This window comes from Salminus brasiliensis, chromosome 2, assembly GCF_030463535.1.
Source record: "Salminus brasiliensis chromosome 2, fSalBra1.hap2, whole genome shotgun sequence".
Classification (NCBI taxonomy): domain Eukaryota; kingdom Metazoa; phylum Chordata; class Actinopteri; order Characiformes; family Bryconidae; genus Salminus; species Salminus brasiliensis.
Window position 1 is genome coordinate 26,618,805 of NC_132879.1, and position 17,858 is coordinate 26,636,662.

The window sequence follows — 17,858 nt, forward strand, 5'->3', positions numbered from 1 at the left end:
GGCTGAGCAACAGGGTGCCACAGAGAGTGGCAAACACTGAGCAGGCAAAATAAACAGCAGCGTTCCTTCAGACACAGCAGGACGGACAACTGCACAGGCCTGCAAATGTGCATGACAGATCCCAGACGAGATGGGAAGCCTTTTTAAGCATTCAGCCCTGAAAGACATTTTTAGGCCACAAAGTTAATACAGGGAAGACTTCAGAAAAGTAATCAAAACAAACAGAAAACAAATCGGTTACCTCAATCACCCGAGCTTTCATCCAGCGCTTTCATCAGTGTTGGAACTGGCGAGATCAGCAAACGCTAATTACCGTCAGGCCCGCACATAAAATATTAAACACAAAGTTGGAGCCATGGGTTGCTTTTCTGAGAGAGTACGTTCTAACCATTGAAAGAGTTGCTGAGGTGATTCAAACGTTCAAAGGGAAGCTGTCTGCCAACCATTTGCACTTCGGACGTGCTTGACAGGGTGGCCATTTTGGCTCATTATCTGCCATTCATCATATGAGGTCACATAGAGCCACAGTTGGAGCAGACTGAGAAATCCACAGGCTCTGTCTGCACTCCCCCACCCTTCATACAGAATGCCATTACAGCACTGGGCCTCCACCAACACCCACAGACCCCCCCCCCCCCCCCCGAGTGAGTGCATGTGTATACCCACCGGCTATACGAGCACACATCACAGGTTCTGAACAGCAGACCTGTGGTGGAGCTTCAACAATTATTTGGCCCACATGCTTAGTGGACGAGGGCTGCACACTCTTCCTAAACAGCGGTTTTCAAACTGTGGGGAAGAGCGCCCACATCAGTGCAAACTTATTCATAGTTACCGAGGACCATATTGAGCAGCTTTAAATGGTGGCACAGCTTCTACAGTCATCAGATTCCTTTGAAGCACCACTGATTGATATGCCGAAAGCAAGAGTGATTTGTCAATGGTGTCGAATGCTGGCCAGCCTACTAAGCTACAGAACCAAGTGTTAATTCAATTCACTCCTAATGAACAGAAAGCATATTAAGGGTAAACAAAAAAAAATACAGAGCCAGTAAGTGTTTAAAGTAGTACTTTGTGTACCCTGGCGGTACGATACATGGCTACTATAGAGGCAAGTATAGATACAGAGGCTATTATATACAGTGGGGAAAAAAAGTATTTAGTCAGTCACCAATTGTGCAAGTTCTCCCACTTAAAAAGATGAGAGAGGCCTATAATTGACATCATAGTTAGACCTCAACTATGAGAGACAAAATGGGGGAAAAAAAATCTGAAAATCACATTTTTAAAGAATTTATTTGCACATAATGGTGGAAAATAAATATTTGGTCAATAACAAAAGTTCATCTCAATACTTTGTTATATATCCTTTGCTGGCAATGACAGAGGTCAAATGTTTTCTGTAAGTCTTCACAAGGTTGGCACACACCATTGCTGGTATGTTGGCCCATTCCTCCATGCAGATCTCCTCTAGAGCAGTGATGTTTTGGGGCTGTCGGCAGGCAACACGGACTTTCAACTCCCTCCAAAGGTCTTCTATGGGGTTGAGATCTGGAGACTGGCTAGGCCACTCCAGGACCTTGAAATGCTTCTTATGAAGCCACTCCTTTGTTGCCCTGGCAGTGTGCTTGGGATCATTGTCATGCTGAAAGACCCAGCCACGTTTCATCTTCAATGCCCTTGCTGATGGAAGGGAGGTTTGCACTCAAAATCTCACAATACATGGCCCCATTCATTCTTTCATGTACACGGACCAGTCGTCCTAGTCCCTTTGCAGAGAAACAGGTTGGTCCCAGCTTTCTGCAGGTCATTTACTAGGTCCCCCCGTGTGGTTCTGGGATTTTTGCTTACTGTTCTTGTGATCATTTTGACCCCATGGGCTGAGATCTTGTGTGGAGCCCCTGATCGAGGGAGATTAGCAGTGGTCTTGTAGGTCTCCCATTTTCTGATTATTGCTCCCACAGTAGATTTCTTCACACCAAGCTGCTTGCCTATTGCAGATTTAGTCTTCCCAGCCTGGTGCAGGTCTACAGTTTTGTTTCTGGTGTCCCTCAACAGCTCATTGGTCTTCACCATAGTGGAGTTTGGAGTGTGACTGTGGGCAGGTGTCTTTTATACTGTTAACGAGTTCAAACAGGTGCCATTAATACAGGTAATGAGTGGAGGACAGAGAAGCCTCTTAAAGAAGTTGTTACAGGTCTGTGACAGCCAGAAATCTTGCTTGTTTGTAGGTGACCAAATACTTATTTTCCACCATTATTTGCAAATAAATTATTTAAAAAATCAGACAATGTGATTATCTGAATTTTTTTACTCATTTTGTCTCTCATAGTTGAGGGCTACCTATGATGTCAATTTCAGGCCTCTCTCATTTTTTTAAGTGGGAGAACTTGCAGAATTGGTGACTGACTAAGTACTTTCCCCCCCCACTGTAGCTAAATGTTTTGCGATACTGTAAGCAAGGTAATTTATTGCGATTTTTAAAATCTAATTTTAGGAAAACTGTAGAAACAACACACCATTAATTAAACTCTGAGAAAAGGAAAATGTTAATAGAGCTAAGGGTTTAAACAAAACAAAATGAACCACTGTCTGACACCAATATTTACTTATAAATTATTAATCAATACTGTGGTTTTTGTAATAAATAAAGAACTGCAAAACATAATATTGTAAAGCATTTTCTTAAACCCCTATTTTATAGTAGCTCTAAACATATTGTAAACAAGAATAGCAATGATGAGTTAATCTGGACAGAAAGGATGTATTTTACATTTATGTCTATGTCTAATTTCTTGGGGGAAAAGCACATCTAGATGTAAATCTTGACCCACAATGGAGCCATTACTCATCATACACATATCCTTTTACTAGCATTTAGGACTCTTTGTGCGCTGTATCCTTCACAGGTATGAAAAGAGATGTGCACAGATGCTTCTTATCATCCTGAGAAAATGTAATATTAGACTAAAAAAACCTTACAGAAACTGCATTCCATATTACAATTTCATTTATTTATCAAACTATTATCCAGTATGCAGATCACCTCATGGTTATTAGCAACAAATAGTTTTTAACACAGCCAAGCCTTACTGCTGTACTGCTGCAGTGAGGACAGGCCTCTTGGTAAGTACTGACGACTGCATACCCCACAAGACCTGCTCTGAGATGTTTTGAGATGTTCAGCCTTCTTGCCATCACAATTTGGCTCTTATGAAAGTGGCTCAGGTTCTTATGTTTTCCCATCTTCCCTGCTTCCACACTACCTTCAAGAAGTGACTGTTTACTTGCTGCCAAATATGTCCACCCTTTCATAGATGCCACTGTAGATGAAGATAATCAGCATTATTTTTCACGTCACAACCTACTAATGTTATGGCGGATCGGTGTATGTCAGTTTGGAAAGATTTACAAACCTATATCTACAGTTCTAGAGAGTCACACAGTGAGAGCCATTATGTACAAACCGAGAAAGCAAGGGACACTGGTAAATCTTTCCAAGATTGGATAGCCATGTTATGCAGCAAGACAACAATTAGACAAGAATAAAACAAACACAAAAAAAAAAAAAACAGAAAAGCAAAGCCACATCTGAATAGTTGAAACTGAACTAAAGGAATGTTTTGGAGTGGTCTAGTAAAAGTCCTGACTTGAACCCAGTAGAGAAGCTGTGGCAGGGCCTCAATCGAGCAGTTCATGCATTAAAACCTACCAATATATCTGAATTTAAGTTCTGTAAAGAAGAGTGGGTTTAAGCTGCTCCACATCATTGTGAAAGGCTGGTATTAAATAATAGGAAACGTTAGTTGATACTGCTGCTAAAGGTTAGCTTTTAATGTTAAAGGAGCAATTACTTTGACTGTATATCAGATAGCCTTGTTTCTTAAATACATTAAACATTCATTTTATGATTAAAATGTGTTCTGAATTTTATTTAAATATTTATGACCAAGCTCTGTGACAAATATGAAATAACAGAGAAAGCTTGGCTCATCATTTGCAGTTCATCAAACCTTTTTTATGTATCATATTTTACCTGTTAATGACGTACAACAGTAAAAGGCTAATACCTAAAATATATGTGATATATGAAAATGTTTGAAGCTAGTTGGTGGCAACATAGGCCAGCTTTAATCTACTTCCAACATATGTGCACTCCTGCACAATCTGAATTTACCAATCTAAGGCATTCAGTTCATAATTAGCTCTACTGAAGCTCTACTAGCAGTTTGCAGGAACAGTGGAGGTCAATTTGTGGTCTGGAAAACCAAGAAACCTTTAAAAGAACTGTTCGAAAGATTAATAGAAAGGCAAAGTAAAACCCCCATTTAACTGAAAAAGACCTTCCGGAAGATTTAGCAGACTTTGGAGCAGTGGTGCACAGGAATGCTGCATTTTGAACAGGACTTCAATGGCTGCAATGAAAACAGGTATTTTCGAAGAAAAGTGTTTAGAAATACATAAAAAAGAACACCATTCCAACATTTTACCTAGTAGAGGAAAGAAGGATTCCAAATAAATACCAGAACATTTTGGAAGCAGCTTTAATTGAGGAATGATCCTAAACACCTCAAGGGGCACAAGCTGAAGGTTTTGCCATGGACCTCACAGTCCCTCAGCATCATAAAAAAAATGTGATTAGACCTTAAAAGACTGCACAGGACTCTAACAGAGCTAAGAGCAGACACTTGTGAGCTGTAATACCTGTTAACTAACCAAGTACTGACCATGCAGGGAACTTGAACTGTGGACAAATGTTGCTTCAAATATAAAGACTTGTGCCATCAAATCATGTCATCTTTTACCCACCTAGCAATTTAAAGATATTTTGACCAGTGGGGCCCAAACCTGTGCATGACGCTGCATTATTTGCAACACTGATATTGCTGGTCTCCTAAAAGACACCTATACACTGAATGTTCCATGAAACTCTGCACACTTAGGGCACTGACTATTTTTTACCAGCCCACTCAGCAATCCAGAAAAATCTATTCTAAAGCTTCTGGTTAGTCTGCATGCCTTAGTTATTATCATTGCCATAAAGTCGTATGGTACATTTAAAATTTCCAGCTGGAATGTAAAAATACAAAGCTGACCTTAGATTAGGTGCTTAAAACGTGTTCAAACTCAGGTTCCCAAATGGCCTTTGTAGTTCCCACCCATGAACAATGTGAAAGCTAGTTCAAATCTGAAGCTTAAAGACACTTCTGCTAGCCCCTTATTCAGTGCAAAGCAACGGATAAGGCCAGAGTCTACCATTCCCCAGCTGGCTTTGCTGGACCTCACAGGGGCTTAACATTTTGGCTCCAGGAGTAGACAGTAGTGCCCTTTGTCCTAAACCTGGTGTCTGGTGGGCCTCCACTGGGAATAGAGTGGGGCAAAATGAGGGAGGGAGTTGGAGATCATGCCAGTGAACTGTTGGCACCCTGTTAGGCTTAAAATTAATGCACATGGGTGGGATCAGATGACTACACTGGGTACCAAGATCAAGTGTTATGCGATGTGTGGGGTCTGACTTGAGTTACCAAGAGAGAGATTGCATGATAACGCACCTGCAAATCTAATATACAACTCACATCCACTGCACCCATCACATCTAGACTGAGAGATAACGAAGGAAAAATTAATTGTAGTAATAATAATAAAAACAATATGTACATTCATAAGACTGACGTAAAAAAACAAACAAAAAAAAAACAGGATGACTGCCTTAACGCATAGCAGTTAGAAATGAAAGAACTCCCTGATTAACCACCCATTACGTTGTGTTACTCAAAAAGACACACAAAGTTTAAATGATGCTCTCCAACTGCAAAGCAAACCTGGAGACACAAAGTCCAAATGGAGGCACAGTAGTAAAAAGTACTGTACTGCCACCTGCTGGGCAAAGGCAAATACTGCCAGTGAAAATCTAACCGCTTCAGCACCAGGGGAAACATTATTAGCTTAAAAATATTATGACCAATCATTTCTGGACTGTGAGACACACAGTACAAATCTTTTCTTTTCATGTAAAACAACATGCAGGACTGAGAGACACAGCACAAATCTTTTCTTTTTAGGCAGAACAACATGCAGTAATGTTACCTTGATTAACTGATGTTCAAACAACACATTGAAATTACAGTAGACTAGAAATGAGCACATTTATTTATTCCTTTTTGACTTTATTTAAAATCTAATCCTGTGCCACAATAGGCAGATGCAGTTTCCGCTGTTTATTCTTTTCACCCCACTGCCTTCAATCTGGCAACGCCCAATTTGGTACATGCACGGGTGTGAGCTTCTGCTGGAACCAGTTAAGAGGAGATCAAAAATGTCTTTCATGCAGCCAACTGCTTTTATGACTTTCATTGCTGTAAACAATTTTCTCTTTTTCCATTTCTATGCCCCCTGCTGGACACTTTTATAAAAATCCATCCATGCATAGTCTTAAACTGAACCACCTATAAAGCTCATCATATCAGTTTGGTCCGGTCAGACGCAGCCAGAATAATAGCATGCTACTAGACACTGTACAGCACTGTGAAGTTGTTTCTCGATCTATGTTTTTAGGAGGTATGCACTATGATAATAAATAATGGCAACACAAAACTCATTTTACACCTGTGTGACTTACCTGAATTCAGCCTGTCTTGTTGATGGGTGTTCCTCTGAAGACCCTCTGTTAAACATATATGAATCCTCCTGCATGGGAAGAAGTATGACTGGTCTTAACATTAGAGGGACAATTACACTCATGACAATTTATCAAATTTAAGAGCAGTATTTTGACCAACCAATATGTATTGAGAGTCTGTGGACAATAACAGACTAATGTGACACCCCAAGCCATCAAACATTTTATGAACATGAGTGGCAAGCAGATGCTTTGTGCATTTCTTATTACTGTTAAGCCAACTGGTGGAGAAGGGTGAACATCTGATCTGATAGGAGCTCAACATCAGACATCCGGAAAACAGAGATTTAATTAGGTTCACATAAACCCTTTCAAAAGAACTAATTATTGATTGTTTCTATACATTATTATGTAAATACAATATTATTATATATGCACACATTATTTATATATAAGCTACAGTTGGCTTCACCATTAATTTCATGTAATGGGTTCTAAATCCCCATTTGCATTTCACATAAAAAAAATACTTCAATATTAAAATACTAAAAATCACTCACACGCATTCCACACTTGTTTCACCTACTGTTACTGGAATTACATAGCTGAACTGTATATTATAGAACATGCAATCCAATCCACTGTATAAATGTTAGGAAAGATGTCCCACCCCTCTGTAAGGTGGTTCACTTCTTTTTTCTCCACCATACTGCACTCTCTCCCCATGGTGGGCTCTCTGATCATCTCCTTGGAATCCACCTCCTCTACGACCATAGTCAAAGTCAATCTCTCTGTCGTAGTCATCCTCTGACCGTCTGAAGGGAGGCCTTCTGTTCACAAGACTGACCATTCTCTGATACGGTGCTGGCTGCTAAAAGAAAAACAGCAATGTAGAATGCATACATTTTTAGAAAGTAGAATTTTTGATATAAGAATGATGACAAAAACACAAAAAAGAAACAAACAGCTACAATGTTATTTATCAAGTCAGGAAACCACTAAACCATTACCAGGGCTACTGCCATTTGAAAGCATACCATTTTCCAAATGAGCATGCAAGAGAAATTATGAACGGCCTTAAATAACAATCAGTGTTTCAATACTCAACTAACCCACAGGAAAAAAAAACAGCTGATTTAGACTAGATTTGTTATGGTGGTGTCACAGAACACAACATGGAAAAATACTAAGAATATATAGTTAGTAAATACTAAGACTGTATAGTGTCAGGTTCAACTTACTGATCTTCCCATAATTCGTTCTTCATACAGCTCTCTGATGATGCGATCCCGTCTGTATGCCACTGTAACAAACATGCACCATTGCTGTTTATAATGAAAGCTTTGTAGCAAAACGACTACCTATATTATCACCACCACTAATTCTAGGGACAGAATTCCTCATTTTATCTTCTAGTGTGATTATCTAAAGACACAAACTATAAATATTGTGATATGAGCAAAAGGCCGGTGTCAAAAGCTGACCATAGAATGACCATAGCTTGTGTAATCACTTACGTGATCAGTCTTCATTTTAACTGTTTTACTCATTTTACAATAACAATACATCAAAGCTATTAAACAACACGTTTTGAATTTGACCAAAAAAATGTCATCAGTTTAGGAAACTTCATCGTTCACAGTTGTATATTGTTCTCATTGTACCCCCTCATAAACCCTCTCTCTGTCTCACACACAAATGATTTGCACAGAATGACAACATTTCTTAGTTTGAAACAAGGCAACTTGCTTTTTACGATGTGGCTGAGCTCTTCTTGTCTTGCTCCTTAAAAAGGTGATCTAAAAGGAGGGGAACAACAAGTTTTAGGATTTTGTTATTTCTTACACAATATACAACACACCTGCCCAAAGTGGGCTCTGTGAGGCAAAACTGCCTGATTTAGCCCTCCAGAAAGTTGTCTTCCCTTAATGTGAGGACAAATCTTTTTATACAACCTGCATGACAATTTCAAAATCATACTAGTGTTGGCAGGTAATTGCTTTAATAAATGGATGGATGTTTAAATTGGACTGATATTTCAAACTGAAGAGTCCAGAAGAGCTAAATGTTTATACCGCTACTATATAAGACTACTATATAAAGATATACTATAAATATAGAAAAAATTGAAACAAGTGTCTACTCTCAATAATGCTGTAGCTACATTTAACATGTGCATCAGGATCAGCAGATTCAGATTGAAATTTGATATTGCGACTAATTTACAATGCTTTTATTGGAGCTTCTGAAAGTACTTGGGCGAAGTGTAGCGTATGTTGAGTAATGTGGTCTTCATACTGCTTCATACTGTTTGTACTTAGTGCATCCTAGTCTATACAAACTACGTAAGGGTATTTTCTGAGTAAACAGCAAAGCACTTTTAGTCTGCTAAATGCTTTATTTATTTATGTTTTTAAACAAAACTCAAGTAATACATTATTTAAATCTTTATTTCAATAAATCTAAAATACCTGATATTTTACATTTCCACTGGCCTGAAGCTGCTAAAATTAAAGAAACCACAGGAATAAAAGGTTGTCGTTTAATTCAGTAACAAAATGCAGTTTTTTTTTTTATATAAAAAGGGTTACTTTTTTTTATTTTTGCATTTGTTACTGATTGTACTGCAGCAAATATGGCTTTTTTTTATAGAAATGTAACTATATTTAAAATAACTAAACGCGAAACCAAGTTTTGTCTTGTCTTGTTGACCCTTATCCACCACACACTACACCTTGAACCCCAAGACAGAAAGTTTGGGCACCCTGATTTAGACATGATATCCGAATACAATAAAACACAACAGACGTGACACCCAGCTAATGACACAGCATGGCGCCATGCTGAAGTTACCGGGCTAAGATTAGGTAAGATACTGCACTGCTAGCTACATTACTTCCGAGCTGGAAACAAGAAGTGTCTTATTTAGCTGTGCCAGTTAGGGCAGCTGCTCCGGCACTGACCGAGCTCACTACTGGAACTACAGTTCCTCACGCCGCTTTTAACCCTGGGAAGCAGCTGGCTACAACTTCACGCTTTAAAATCCCCAGCATCCAGGTTTTAGACGAGTTCCCCAAACGCAGGACGACAGGGCTAGTTCTCTGGAACAGCCACTACTGCTCCTCCGCCCACCATAACATGTCTCTGTGCAAACACTGCCAGGCTTCTATCGCCACCTATCGCACAGGAGGCGCTCTGAGCCAAGCTGAGCCCACATGGCTCTGTATTGAAGATCTAGGGCCTGTGTTGGACCGACATGAAGGGATCAGGTGAAGCCATGGACTTGTTTGGACATTTGGAAAAACAGAAATACAGTCCACACATAGTTTCCAAAAGCTCGCTGTATACTGTCTACTTTGTGTTTGTGTAAGTTCATATCCAAAAACACATACATTCATTTATTTATTTTCTTATCTGCCTCTTTATATGCCTCTTAATCATTAGGTGCAAGGCAGGGCTACTACCTGGACAGGGTACCACACACACCTACTCACGCTCACACCTAAAGGCAATTCAGCATAGTGTGTTTTCGGGAGGTTGGAGGAAATCCAAGCACCCAGAGGACACCTATGTGGACACAGGGAGGCCACAAAAAACTCCTGCCACTGAAAAATGGATTTGCCCACACACACACACACACACACACACACACACACACACAGAGATGATGATGGATTGTATGACATTGTGACTGAAACACAAATAAACATACACCAATTAGCCATAACATTAGCAGCTGAAGTGAGAAACACTGATTATCCTCATCTGGCATCTGTCAAGGGGTGTGATACATCACCCTTTCGTGAAGACGATGTGCTAAAAGCAAGAAAAGCAGGAAGGGGCGAGCATATCGGATCTGAGGATCTAGGATTCTGATGGAAGACATCAGGCAGGTTTTGTGGAGTGTTCTCGGTATGCAGTGGTCAGTACCTACCAAAACTGGTACAAGAATGGACAACCAGTGTCTTGCGGAGTCCATGCCTCGAATGGTCAGATATATGGTGGTGGCACAAGAGGTACCCACTCAATATTAGGCAGGGGGTGATCATTTTGAATGGCTGATCAGAAATTGTAACGTGACTGACAGGTGTTTCTTTGACTATGTAAACCATGGATAGACCTGAAAGGCTTCTCTTGGGGTGAGCACTGGGCTTACACCAATATGAAGAGCAGAGAGATACCTGAGATGCCTGAGGGGAAATCAGTCACTGCATCATTGCAAAATAGAAACGCAATGGAGACGGACAGTTTGGTGATGCGCGTGTCTCACAGGCAGCTAGCCAGCTGGCTACAACAAGCAAGATATAAACAACCAGATATTCCCAATATTATTTACTTTAGGCTACTTTAAAACTGTTCGCTTTAATTTTGCTCACCTAAAAACGTGTCTGTCACCAGTTACTCTAAATATTAAACTACTGCTATGAGTCCACTTTTGCGGCAGTAGTGGCTGACACAGCTTTTACGTACTTTCAGAAGAAGCGCTCTCTACAGGGAATTTCCCGGTTTAACCTTTTCCCAGCGAGCGCGAGTCTGCCTCGCGATTGGCTCAGCTCGCACCACGTGACCGCCTTCCGCCTGGAGTTTGCGCGACAGCTGGACAGAGAGCTCTGCTCGGTGGGAGGATTTGGGGTCCAATTTCTGTATACTTTAATTACTGTAACATCCTGTTGAAATGGGAGACAAGAGGAGCCCGACAAGGTAAAAGAGTTAGCTTGCTAATAGGGCTGCGGGAAGCCGCGGCGTGTTTGTAAAGCAGTATCTGAGTATCTCTCTCTCTCTCTCTCTCTCTCTCTCTCTCTCTCTCTCACTCACTCACTCACCCACTCACCCACTCGTACGGTATCGTACATGGCGGATAGGTTAGTTTCAACAACATTAGCAGCAGCAGCTTTCAGCCCTCGGCAACACCACACAGCAGTGATGATGAGACGTGCTCTGTTGATTTGTCCCTATGTTACTTGATTCGCCCCTAATGCTTCATTCCCCGTCTGTCTGTTTGTCTTTGAAGGCCGAAGAGGCACTGCAAGCCCCCGTCGGACGAGGGCTACTGGGACTGTAGCGTTTGCACTTACAGGAATACTGCTGAGGCGTTCAAATGTATGATGTGCGACGTTCGGAAGGGGACGTCAACTCGGTAAGACCTCAAAACACGAAGCCCCTCAGCCTGGAGCTTACCGCAACTCTCCCACCTCTCAGACAGTGACGACACTGACTCTGAAGTCCTGAAGTTTACTTAGTTTAAGAGTCAAAGGGGAACCAATATTTAACTATACTAACACATAAAGGTAAAAAGTCAGTGTTTTAACAGACATTGTGGACATGTTATAGTCCGTATTATATTTATATGTCAATGATGTTTAAATATATATATATATATATATATATATATATATATATATATATATATATATATATAATATAAAAAAAAAAATCAGATACAACATTGCACACTTGCTGCTCATCTTCCTCAGCACTAGTCCAGGCAGCACGTGTGTGGTGGTGACTAATGGCTAGCAGTAGTCTTTAGGGGCAAGTACATAATTGGGGACGTTTTCATTACTGCTCGTACACTTTATCATTTGAAATGAACCAACAAGGTTAATACACATAGGGACCTTTTTCCTATTGGTAGCCGTTATTACTTCCGTTTAAATAATTATTTGTTTTTAATTTCAGTAACACAGCGTTCGTACCTTGTGTCTTTCATTTGGATAGGCCCATTTGTCACACAAATAAGAAAACAGATTATTGAACAAGTGGGATTAGTGGTACAGGGACCCCTGAAAGGTGAGGATTAATAAATAATGAAACACTGCTTACACGTGATGTAATATACACTCACTCAGCAGGTTATTAGGATGACTGTTCTGATACTGGACCGGGCCTCCTTTTGCTCTCAAAACAGCTTTAGTTCTTCATGGCAACAGCAAGATGCTGGAGTCATTCCTGTTACTTTTTGGACCATGTTGACCTCCCTTAATACCGGGGCATTTCTGTCAGCAGGACTATCACTCACAGGATGGACTGTTGCGCTGAAACCCTCAGGAGATAAGCAGTTCTAAAAACACTTAAATACTCTGATGTGAACATATGAACTTTACCTGAAGCTGCTGGCCAGTATTGGCATGGGTTTGAGCATTGCTCTGCTGGCACATGATTGGCTGATTCAGTAATTGCATATATAGGAGTACAGGTCTAAAAAATGTCATATAAAGTGTATGGTATATAAGGTTTAGTATCTTAATATAATAGGCCTGTTAGAGAAATATTAAAATTGGTAAAGAATGTTTGAGGATTGAGAATTGCAATATGACTCCACTGTGATATCTAATAACTTAATGTCTTAATAAATATGTAATTCTTCATTAAGTAATCATTCTAGTAGTTTGATATTCATGTTTTCTATTATAACCTTGCTTTCTGGCCTAGGGTTGGTTGAGTTTTTAATGTAACTTGCACTTGATTTACATTTGAACTGCCCATCATTTGGGCAGTTCAAGTGTAAATAATGTGATTTAATGAGAAATGTTAAATATTGATCACTGATGAATAGTGCCATAGCTTGCAGAGTTCAGATCTGATCTTCTACTCATGCCTCAGGGCAATGGTCAGCTTAACAAGATTCCAGCTCTTGAGGTTTTGGGAATTTGAGCACAACCCCTTTATTTAGTACTGACCACTAATGACCCCATTAGCCCTGACTATAAGTTCTCCATGATGTCATCATTATTCATCCGACACTCTCTTCCAGTAAACCTCGCCCCGTTTCTCAGATTGTGGCTCAGCAAGTACCGCCGCAATTCGCTTCACCTACACAACCCAAAAAGGAGAAGAAGGAAAAGACAGAGAAGGATAAAAACGACAGGGAGCCAACAGTGAAAAAGAACGGTCACAAAAAAATGAGGTAAAGGAGTTTGTACTGTGTTCTGGCATTGTACCGTGTGGAATATGACATGCAGTGAACGGGAGCCCAGTATTGTTGGGGACAGAGATTACTTTAGATTTTTTGTTTAATTAAAAGGGTTATGATTGAGCTCTTTTCAAATGCACACTTGTTATTGTTTTTTATGATGCCTATATTCTGAAATTGTTCTGCATCCTAAGTGTTTTTTTCTTCTTCTCACTGTTCACAGGCCACGGTTAAAAAATATTGACAGAAGCAGTGCACAGCACTTGGAAGTTACAGTGGGGGATCTGACAGTCATCATCACAGACTTTAAGGAGAAAACGAAGCCCCTATCCTCCTCCACCAGCTCATCCTCCACAGCCACGTCAGCAGACCCTCACAGCCAAAGTGGATCCAGCTCAGATAACGCTGAGAGAGCAGTGTCTAGATCCTCTTCTCCACGAGGTGAAGGCACATCTGTCAACGGAGAACCACACTAACCCCCTGTGAACCCCATCATTTTATGAAAGGTCAAAGATGTTACTTTAGTCGCTCCTTTACCCCCTGACTCCTTCTCACCTGGACTGGATGGGGCTTTGAGTTTCCCAGCAACATTCACTGCACTAAGATCACAGGAAGGTCTCGATGTAGTTGCAGGAAGTTAATGCTCGTGCTGTCCGTCATCGCAACTTAGACAAATTGCTTTAGGAACCAACTCACTTATCTATCTTTTCTAAGCATTTGGAGCTACATGGAGAGGCGCTTTGTCTCAGAGACACTTGCTGAAGTTCAGTCCCTTGGAAGTAATGGACTATATGAGAATGTATCTAAAGGATATGGATACTGCCGTGGTTCTCAATCTCACACATTACACGTTTGTATGATCCATGCACCTGATTCAATTGAGGTAATTATATAGGAAGCGAGTCAGGTGTGTCAGATAAGTGAAAAACAAACATGTGCACTGTGTAGGGTCCCTAATACTGAGACTGAGAACCACTAGTATAGCATATGGCCATAATATTGTGATGTTCAAATAACATAGTTATTGTTTCTTATTTGTTTTTTAATGAGGACTGTCTTGGAATGAGTTTCACACAAGTGAACAGTTTACAGAGCATAAATATGAAGAGATTTGAGTAGTTACTGGTTTTAGTAGATCGTAAAGAACTGAGATACAGGCACTGTTTTAATGTCTGGTAAATTGGTTTGGGGACAGAAAAGTTACTTTATAGAATTTTATAAATCTTAAAATAACATTTTTCATGTTACTAAAACACATTTCCTGAGTGGACTGCTATGATGTATTCAATTATATGAAAGGTAAAAAAAAAATCATCTGGGTTTTTGTTAAAAGATAGATTTATGTTTGCACTTGGAGTTAAAGGGGTTTCTTACCATGGTGTGCTTTATGTCCAGCATTGAATTATTGTCAGCATTTATGACAGGTAAGTGGAAAACCACACTATTATAGAACAGAATTGCATTATATTATATGATATACTTTTTTATATAACTATTGATTTAGGAAGTGCGGGTGTCCCAATACTTTTGTCCATATAGTTTATATTCAAGCTGGACGTACTGCAGCAACATGTTAAAAAGTGGCGAAGCGTTCTTTTTACATGCATTCATCAACAGCAGCCCAATCTATTCCCTGAAAGATGCAGTAGCCTACTTTTGCAATATGAACTTCATCCTCTCATTTGTTTACATCACTTAGAGCACTTGATGGCAATCTGTAGATCTGTGGACTTTGGTTTATTTTACCTGTTTTTTTAAAAGTTTGGATTTAATGTGCTTATTATTGGCTAGATTTTCACAAAAAGCCAAGTTTCTCATAAAGGATTCCCTTTGGTGTCCTCAGCAAAGCAGGTGTGTATGTGTGGGTATGTGTGTATTTGGATTATTTTTATTTCTTTTATAAGGAAAGGCTGTTCTGAGGAATGAAATAATTTAAATTGTGTGAATTTGACTTCTGAGATTTCTGTTATCAGCTCAAAGGTTTGTATTGAATTTCCAAATAAAATAAAAATATTTATAACCATGAGTGTGTAATCGTGTCTACAGTTGGGTTTTAATGATGTACTGATAAGCTGCTTACAGAGGTAGTTTATTTACTAGTTTCGAGTTACATGTGCTTAAACACCATGTTGATTGATATGTATTTCCCTGTGTGTTTTTAAATGATAATGCTTGTGCATCAGTGGTCTTAGATCAGATACATATCATATTCGTGGGCATGCGACAAGAGTGTGAACAGTCAGCTTGGATGCCTCTACGCATGTGCTTAGTACTGCTGTCATCAGCCAGCACAGGCAGCACAGCAAAACAACAGTGGAGGAAAGTGTGCATGTATGCCGTTTTAGCGACAGATTCCTTCACATTACAGACAGATACAGCTCACTTACATTTATGAATGTAAACTATCCAAGATAGCCAAATCTCATCTGAGCAAACATTCAGATTTGATTAGTGAGGCTTGGATTGTGAACACAGCTTTGTGTTTCGTTTCTTTGCATTGCATTGAGGGCCACATCTAAACTGTTAGGTCACACCTCTTACGTTGAATCTTCACTGTTTTAGAACAGTGATCTGAGCAAAAGCTGCTGAAGATCTACTACAGTTCTGTAAGATACTCAGTACTTAATAGGCCCATACTTTTTAGTTTTTATAGTTTTTGTGAGCTGAAGTACCAAAAACCATTGTTATTCATTTTGCATGATCATTTTACAGCTTCTCTTTATCCCTGTTTTATCCTCTATTTTATCCTCTTTTTGTTAGTGTATGCTTATAAATGTTCTCTTTTCTGATTGACTAACCTGAATTATGCTTCATTCAAAAAGCAGCCTGTGCTGAAACCAGACTCTGTGGTTTTTCTGCTAAATTGGGCTAGTTTTAAAAGACAGCTGTGGGTGAAGATTGCTGGGTCGCTGGTGAGGTTTTTTGGGCTACTTTAAAAATCTACCTCTGTCGCCAAACTCTACTGTAGGCAGTGGAAAATGAAAAAGAATTGCATTATGATTGTATGTTAATCATGATTAGAGTAGCTGGACACCTGAGTAGAGACAGGCAGGTACAGTACAGTACACTATAGCTGGGAGAGGTGGACTCAAGGTTAAGTAAACCACGGCTAATCAGGGAAACAAGGACAAAGGAGAAGTAATGTCTAGGGATCAGTTCAGCCACTAGAGATGTGTAGGGACTTCCAGCAGTGGCATATCCTAAAGAAAAGGTATTTTACTTCAATAAAAATAATAAATGCAGAAAACAAGTAATTTCCAGATGAGTTACGGTTGCACACAAAAACATTGGTGCATTTCCATTTCTGTCCATTTCAAATTTCATGGTGAACCAACTAAAATGGCTCCAAAAACAAACATGTTACATAAACATCCATTACAATTACAATAACAAGGTTTTTATTTTGTTTCAGAGATTTGAGGATTAGGTCCACCATGTATGTAGCTAATTGTTTCCATTTTGGGCTAGTTCCAGCATCTGGTGGGGGTTTAAATTAAATTCCAGTTTTGACTCCACCCACCCTTCACACAGACTGTTCTCCCTCCTGCCATCAGGAAGAAGGTACCGCAGCATCCGGTCCAACACGACCAGACTCTGCAACAGCTTCTTCCCCTAAGCCATCAGACTCCTCAACTCCAGACACTGAACTGATGTTTTTTTCTGTTCCACACACACACACACACTCTCTCTCTTTCTCTCTCTCTCTATCTCTCCCTCTCTCTCTCTCTCTCTCTCTCTCTCTCATTCACCAACCATTTACCCCAGACAATACGGGAAGCATTTGCACTAATAACTATACTACCTCACTAGACTCAATATTTATTGCACACTGCATAATTTGCACACTACATTGTTTCGTTTCACTGTGTACTCTGTATATAGTTGTTATGACAATAAAAACCCACTTGAATTGACTTGAAAAAGGGGGTGTATTAAATGCAGGTACCTGGTTTCATGACATCTGAAAAGTACAGTTTCCATATGTGTGCTGTGTTTACTATCTGAGGAGGGGACGGTACATTTAGAAACTTTAAAAGTTAAGTTAAGGTGCACGTATTTGTCACTGTACTATGTACAGTGAAATGTGTCCTCCGCATTTAACCCATCTGGTAGTGAACACACACACACACACACACTAGTGACTAGGAGCAGTGAGTACACACACACCCAGAGCGGTGGGCAGCCAACTCCAGTGCCCGGGTAGCAGACTCTGTGGTTTTTCTGCTAAATTGGGCTAGTTTTAAAAGACAGCTGTGGGTGAAGATTGCTGGGTCGCTGGTGAGGTTTTTTGGGCTACTTTAAAAATCTACCTCTGTCGCCAAACTC

At 39.9% G+C, this 17,858-nt stretch overlaps 2 protein-coding genes across 4 annotated transcripts in view; one reads left to right on the forward strand and one right to left on the reverse strand.

Moving 5' to 3' along the window:
- The window catches only part of LOC140548995 (uncharacterized), a 29,623-nt gene extending 17,820 nt beyond the window's left edge, over positions 1-11,803 (reverse strand). The window contains exons 1-5 of one of the 2 annotated variants that reach the window (XM_072672179.1): positions 11,695-11,803; positions 8,369-8,418; positions 7,861-7,922; positions 7,290-7,490; positions 6,620-6,687 (exon numbers count right to left, since the gene is read on the reverse strand). In XM_072672179.1, the coding sequence (XP_072528280.1) occupies positions 6,620-6,687; positions 7,290-7,490; positions 7,861-7,922; position 8,369 (332 nt within the window). In that variant the 5' untranslated portion in view covers positions 8,370-8,418; positions 11,695-11,803. Of the gene's footprint in view, positions 1-6,619; positions 6,688-7,289; positions 7,491-7,860; positions 7,923-8,368; positions 8,419-9,582; positions 9,743-11,694 lie in introns of those variants that run through there. The other variant, XM_072672178.1, reaches the window with a different exon arrangement.
- On the forward strand, positions 11,212-15,552 carry LOC140548996 (YY1-associated factor 2-like). 2 transcript variants are annotated; one of them, XM_072672181.1, is made up of 5 exons: positions 11,212-11,320; positions 11,631-11,756; positions 12,137-12,141; positions 13,331-13,526; positions 13,756-15,552. In XM_072672181.1, exons 1-5 carry the CDS (start codon positions 11,295-11,297, stop codon positions 14,006-14,008), a joined length of 606 nt encoding a protein of 201 aa, XP_072528282.1. In that variant the 5' UTR covers positions 11,212-11,294; the 3' UTR covers positions 14,009-15,552. The 2 variants fall into 2 exon arrangements, with proteins under 2 accessions (XP_072528282.1, XP_072528281.1); XM_072672180.1 differs by lacking the exon at positions 12,137-12,141 and having other exon boundaries at positions 13,374-13,526.
- The last annotated feature ends 2,306 nt before the right edge of the window (positions 15,553-17,858 follow it).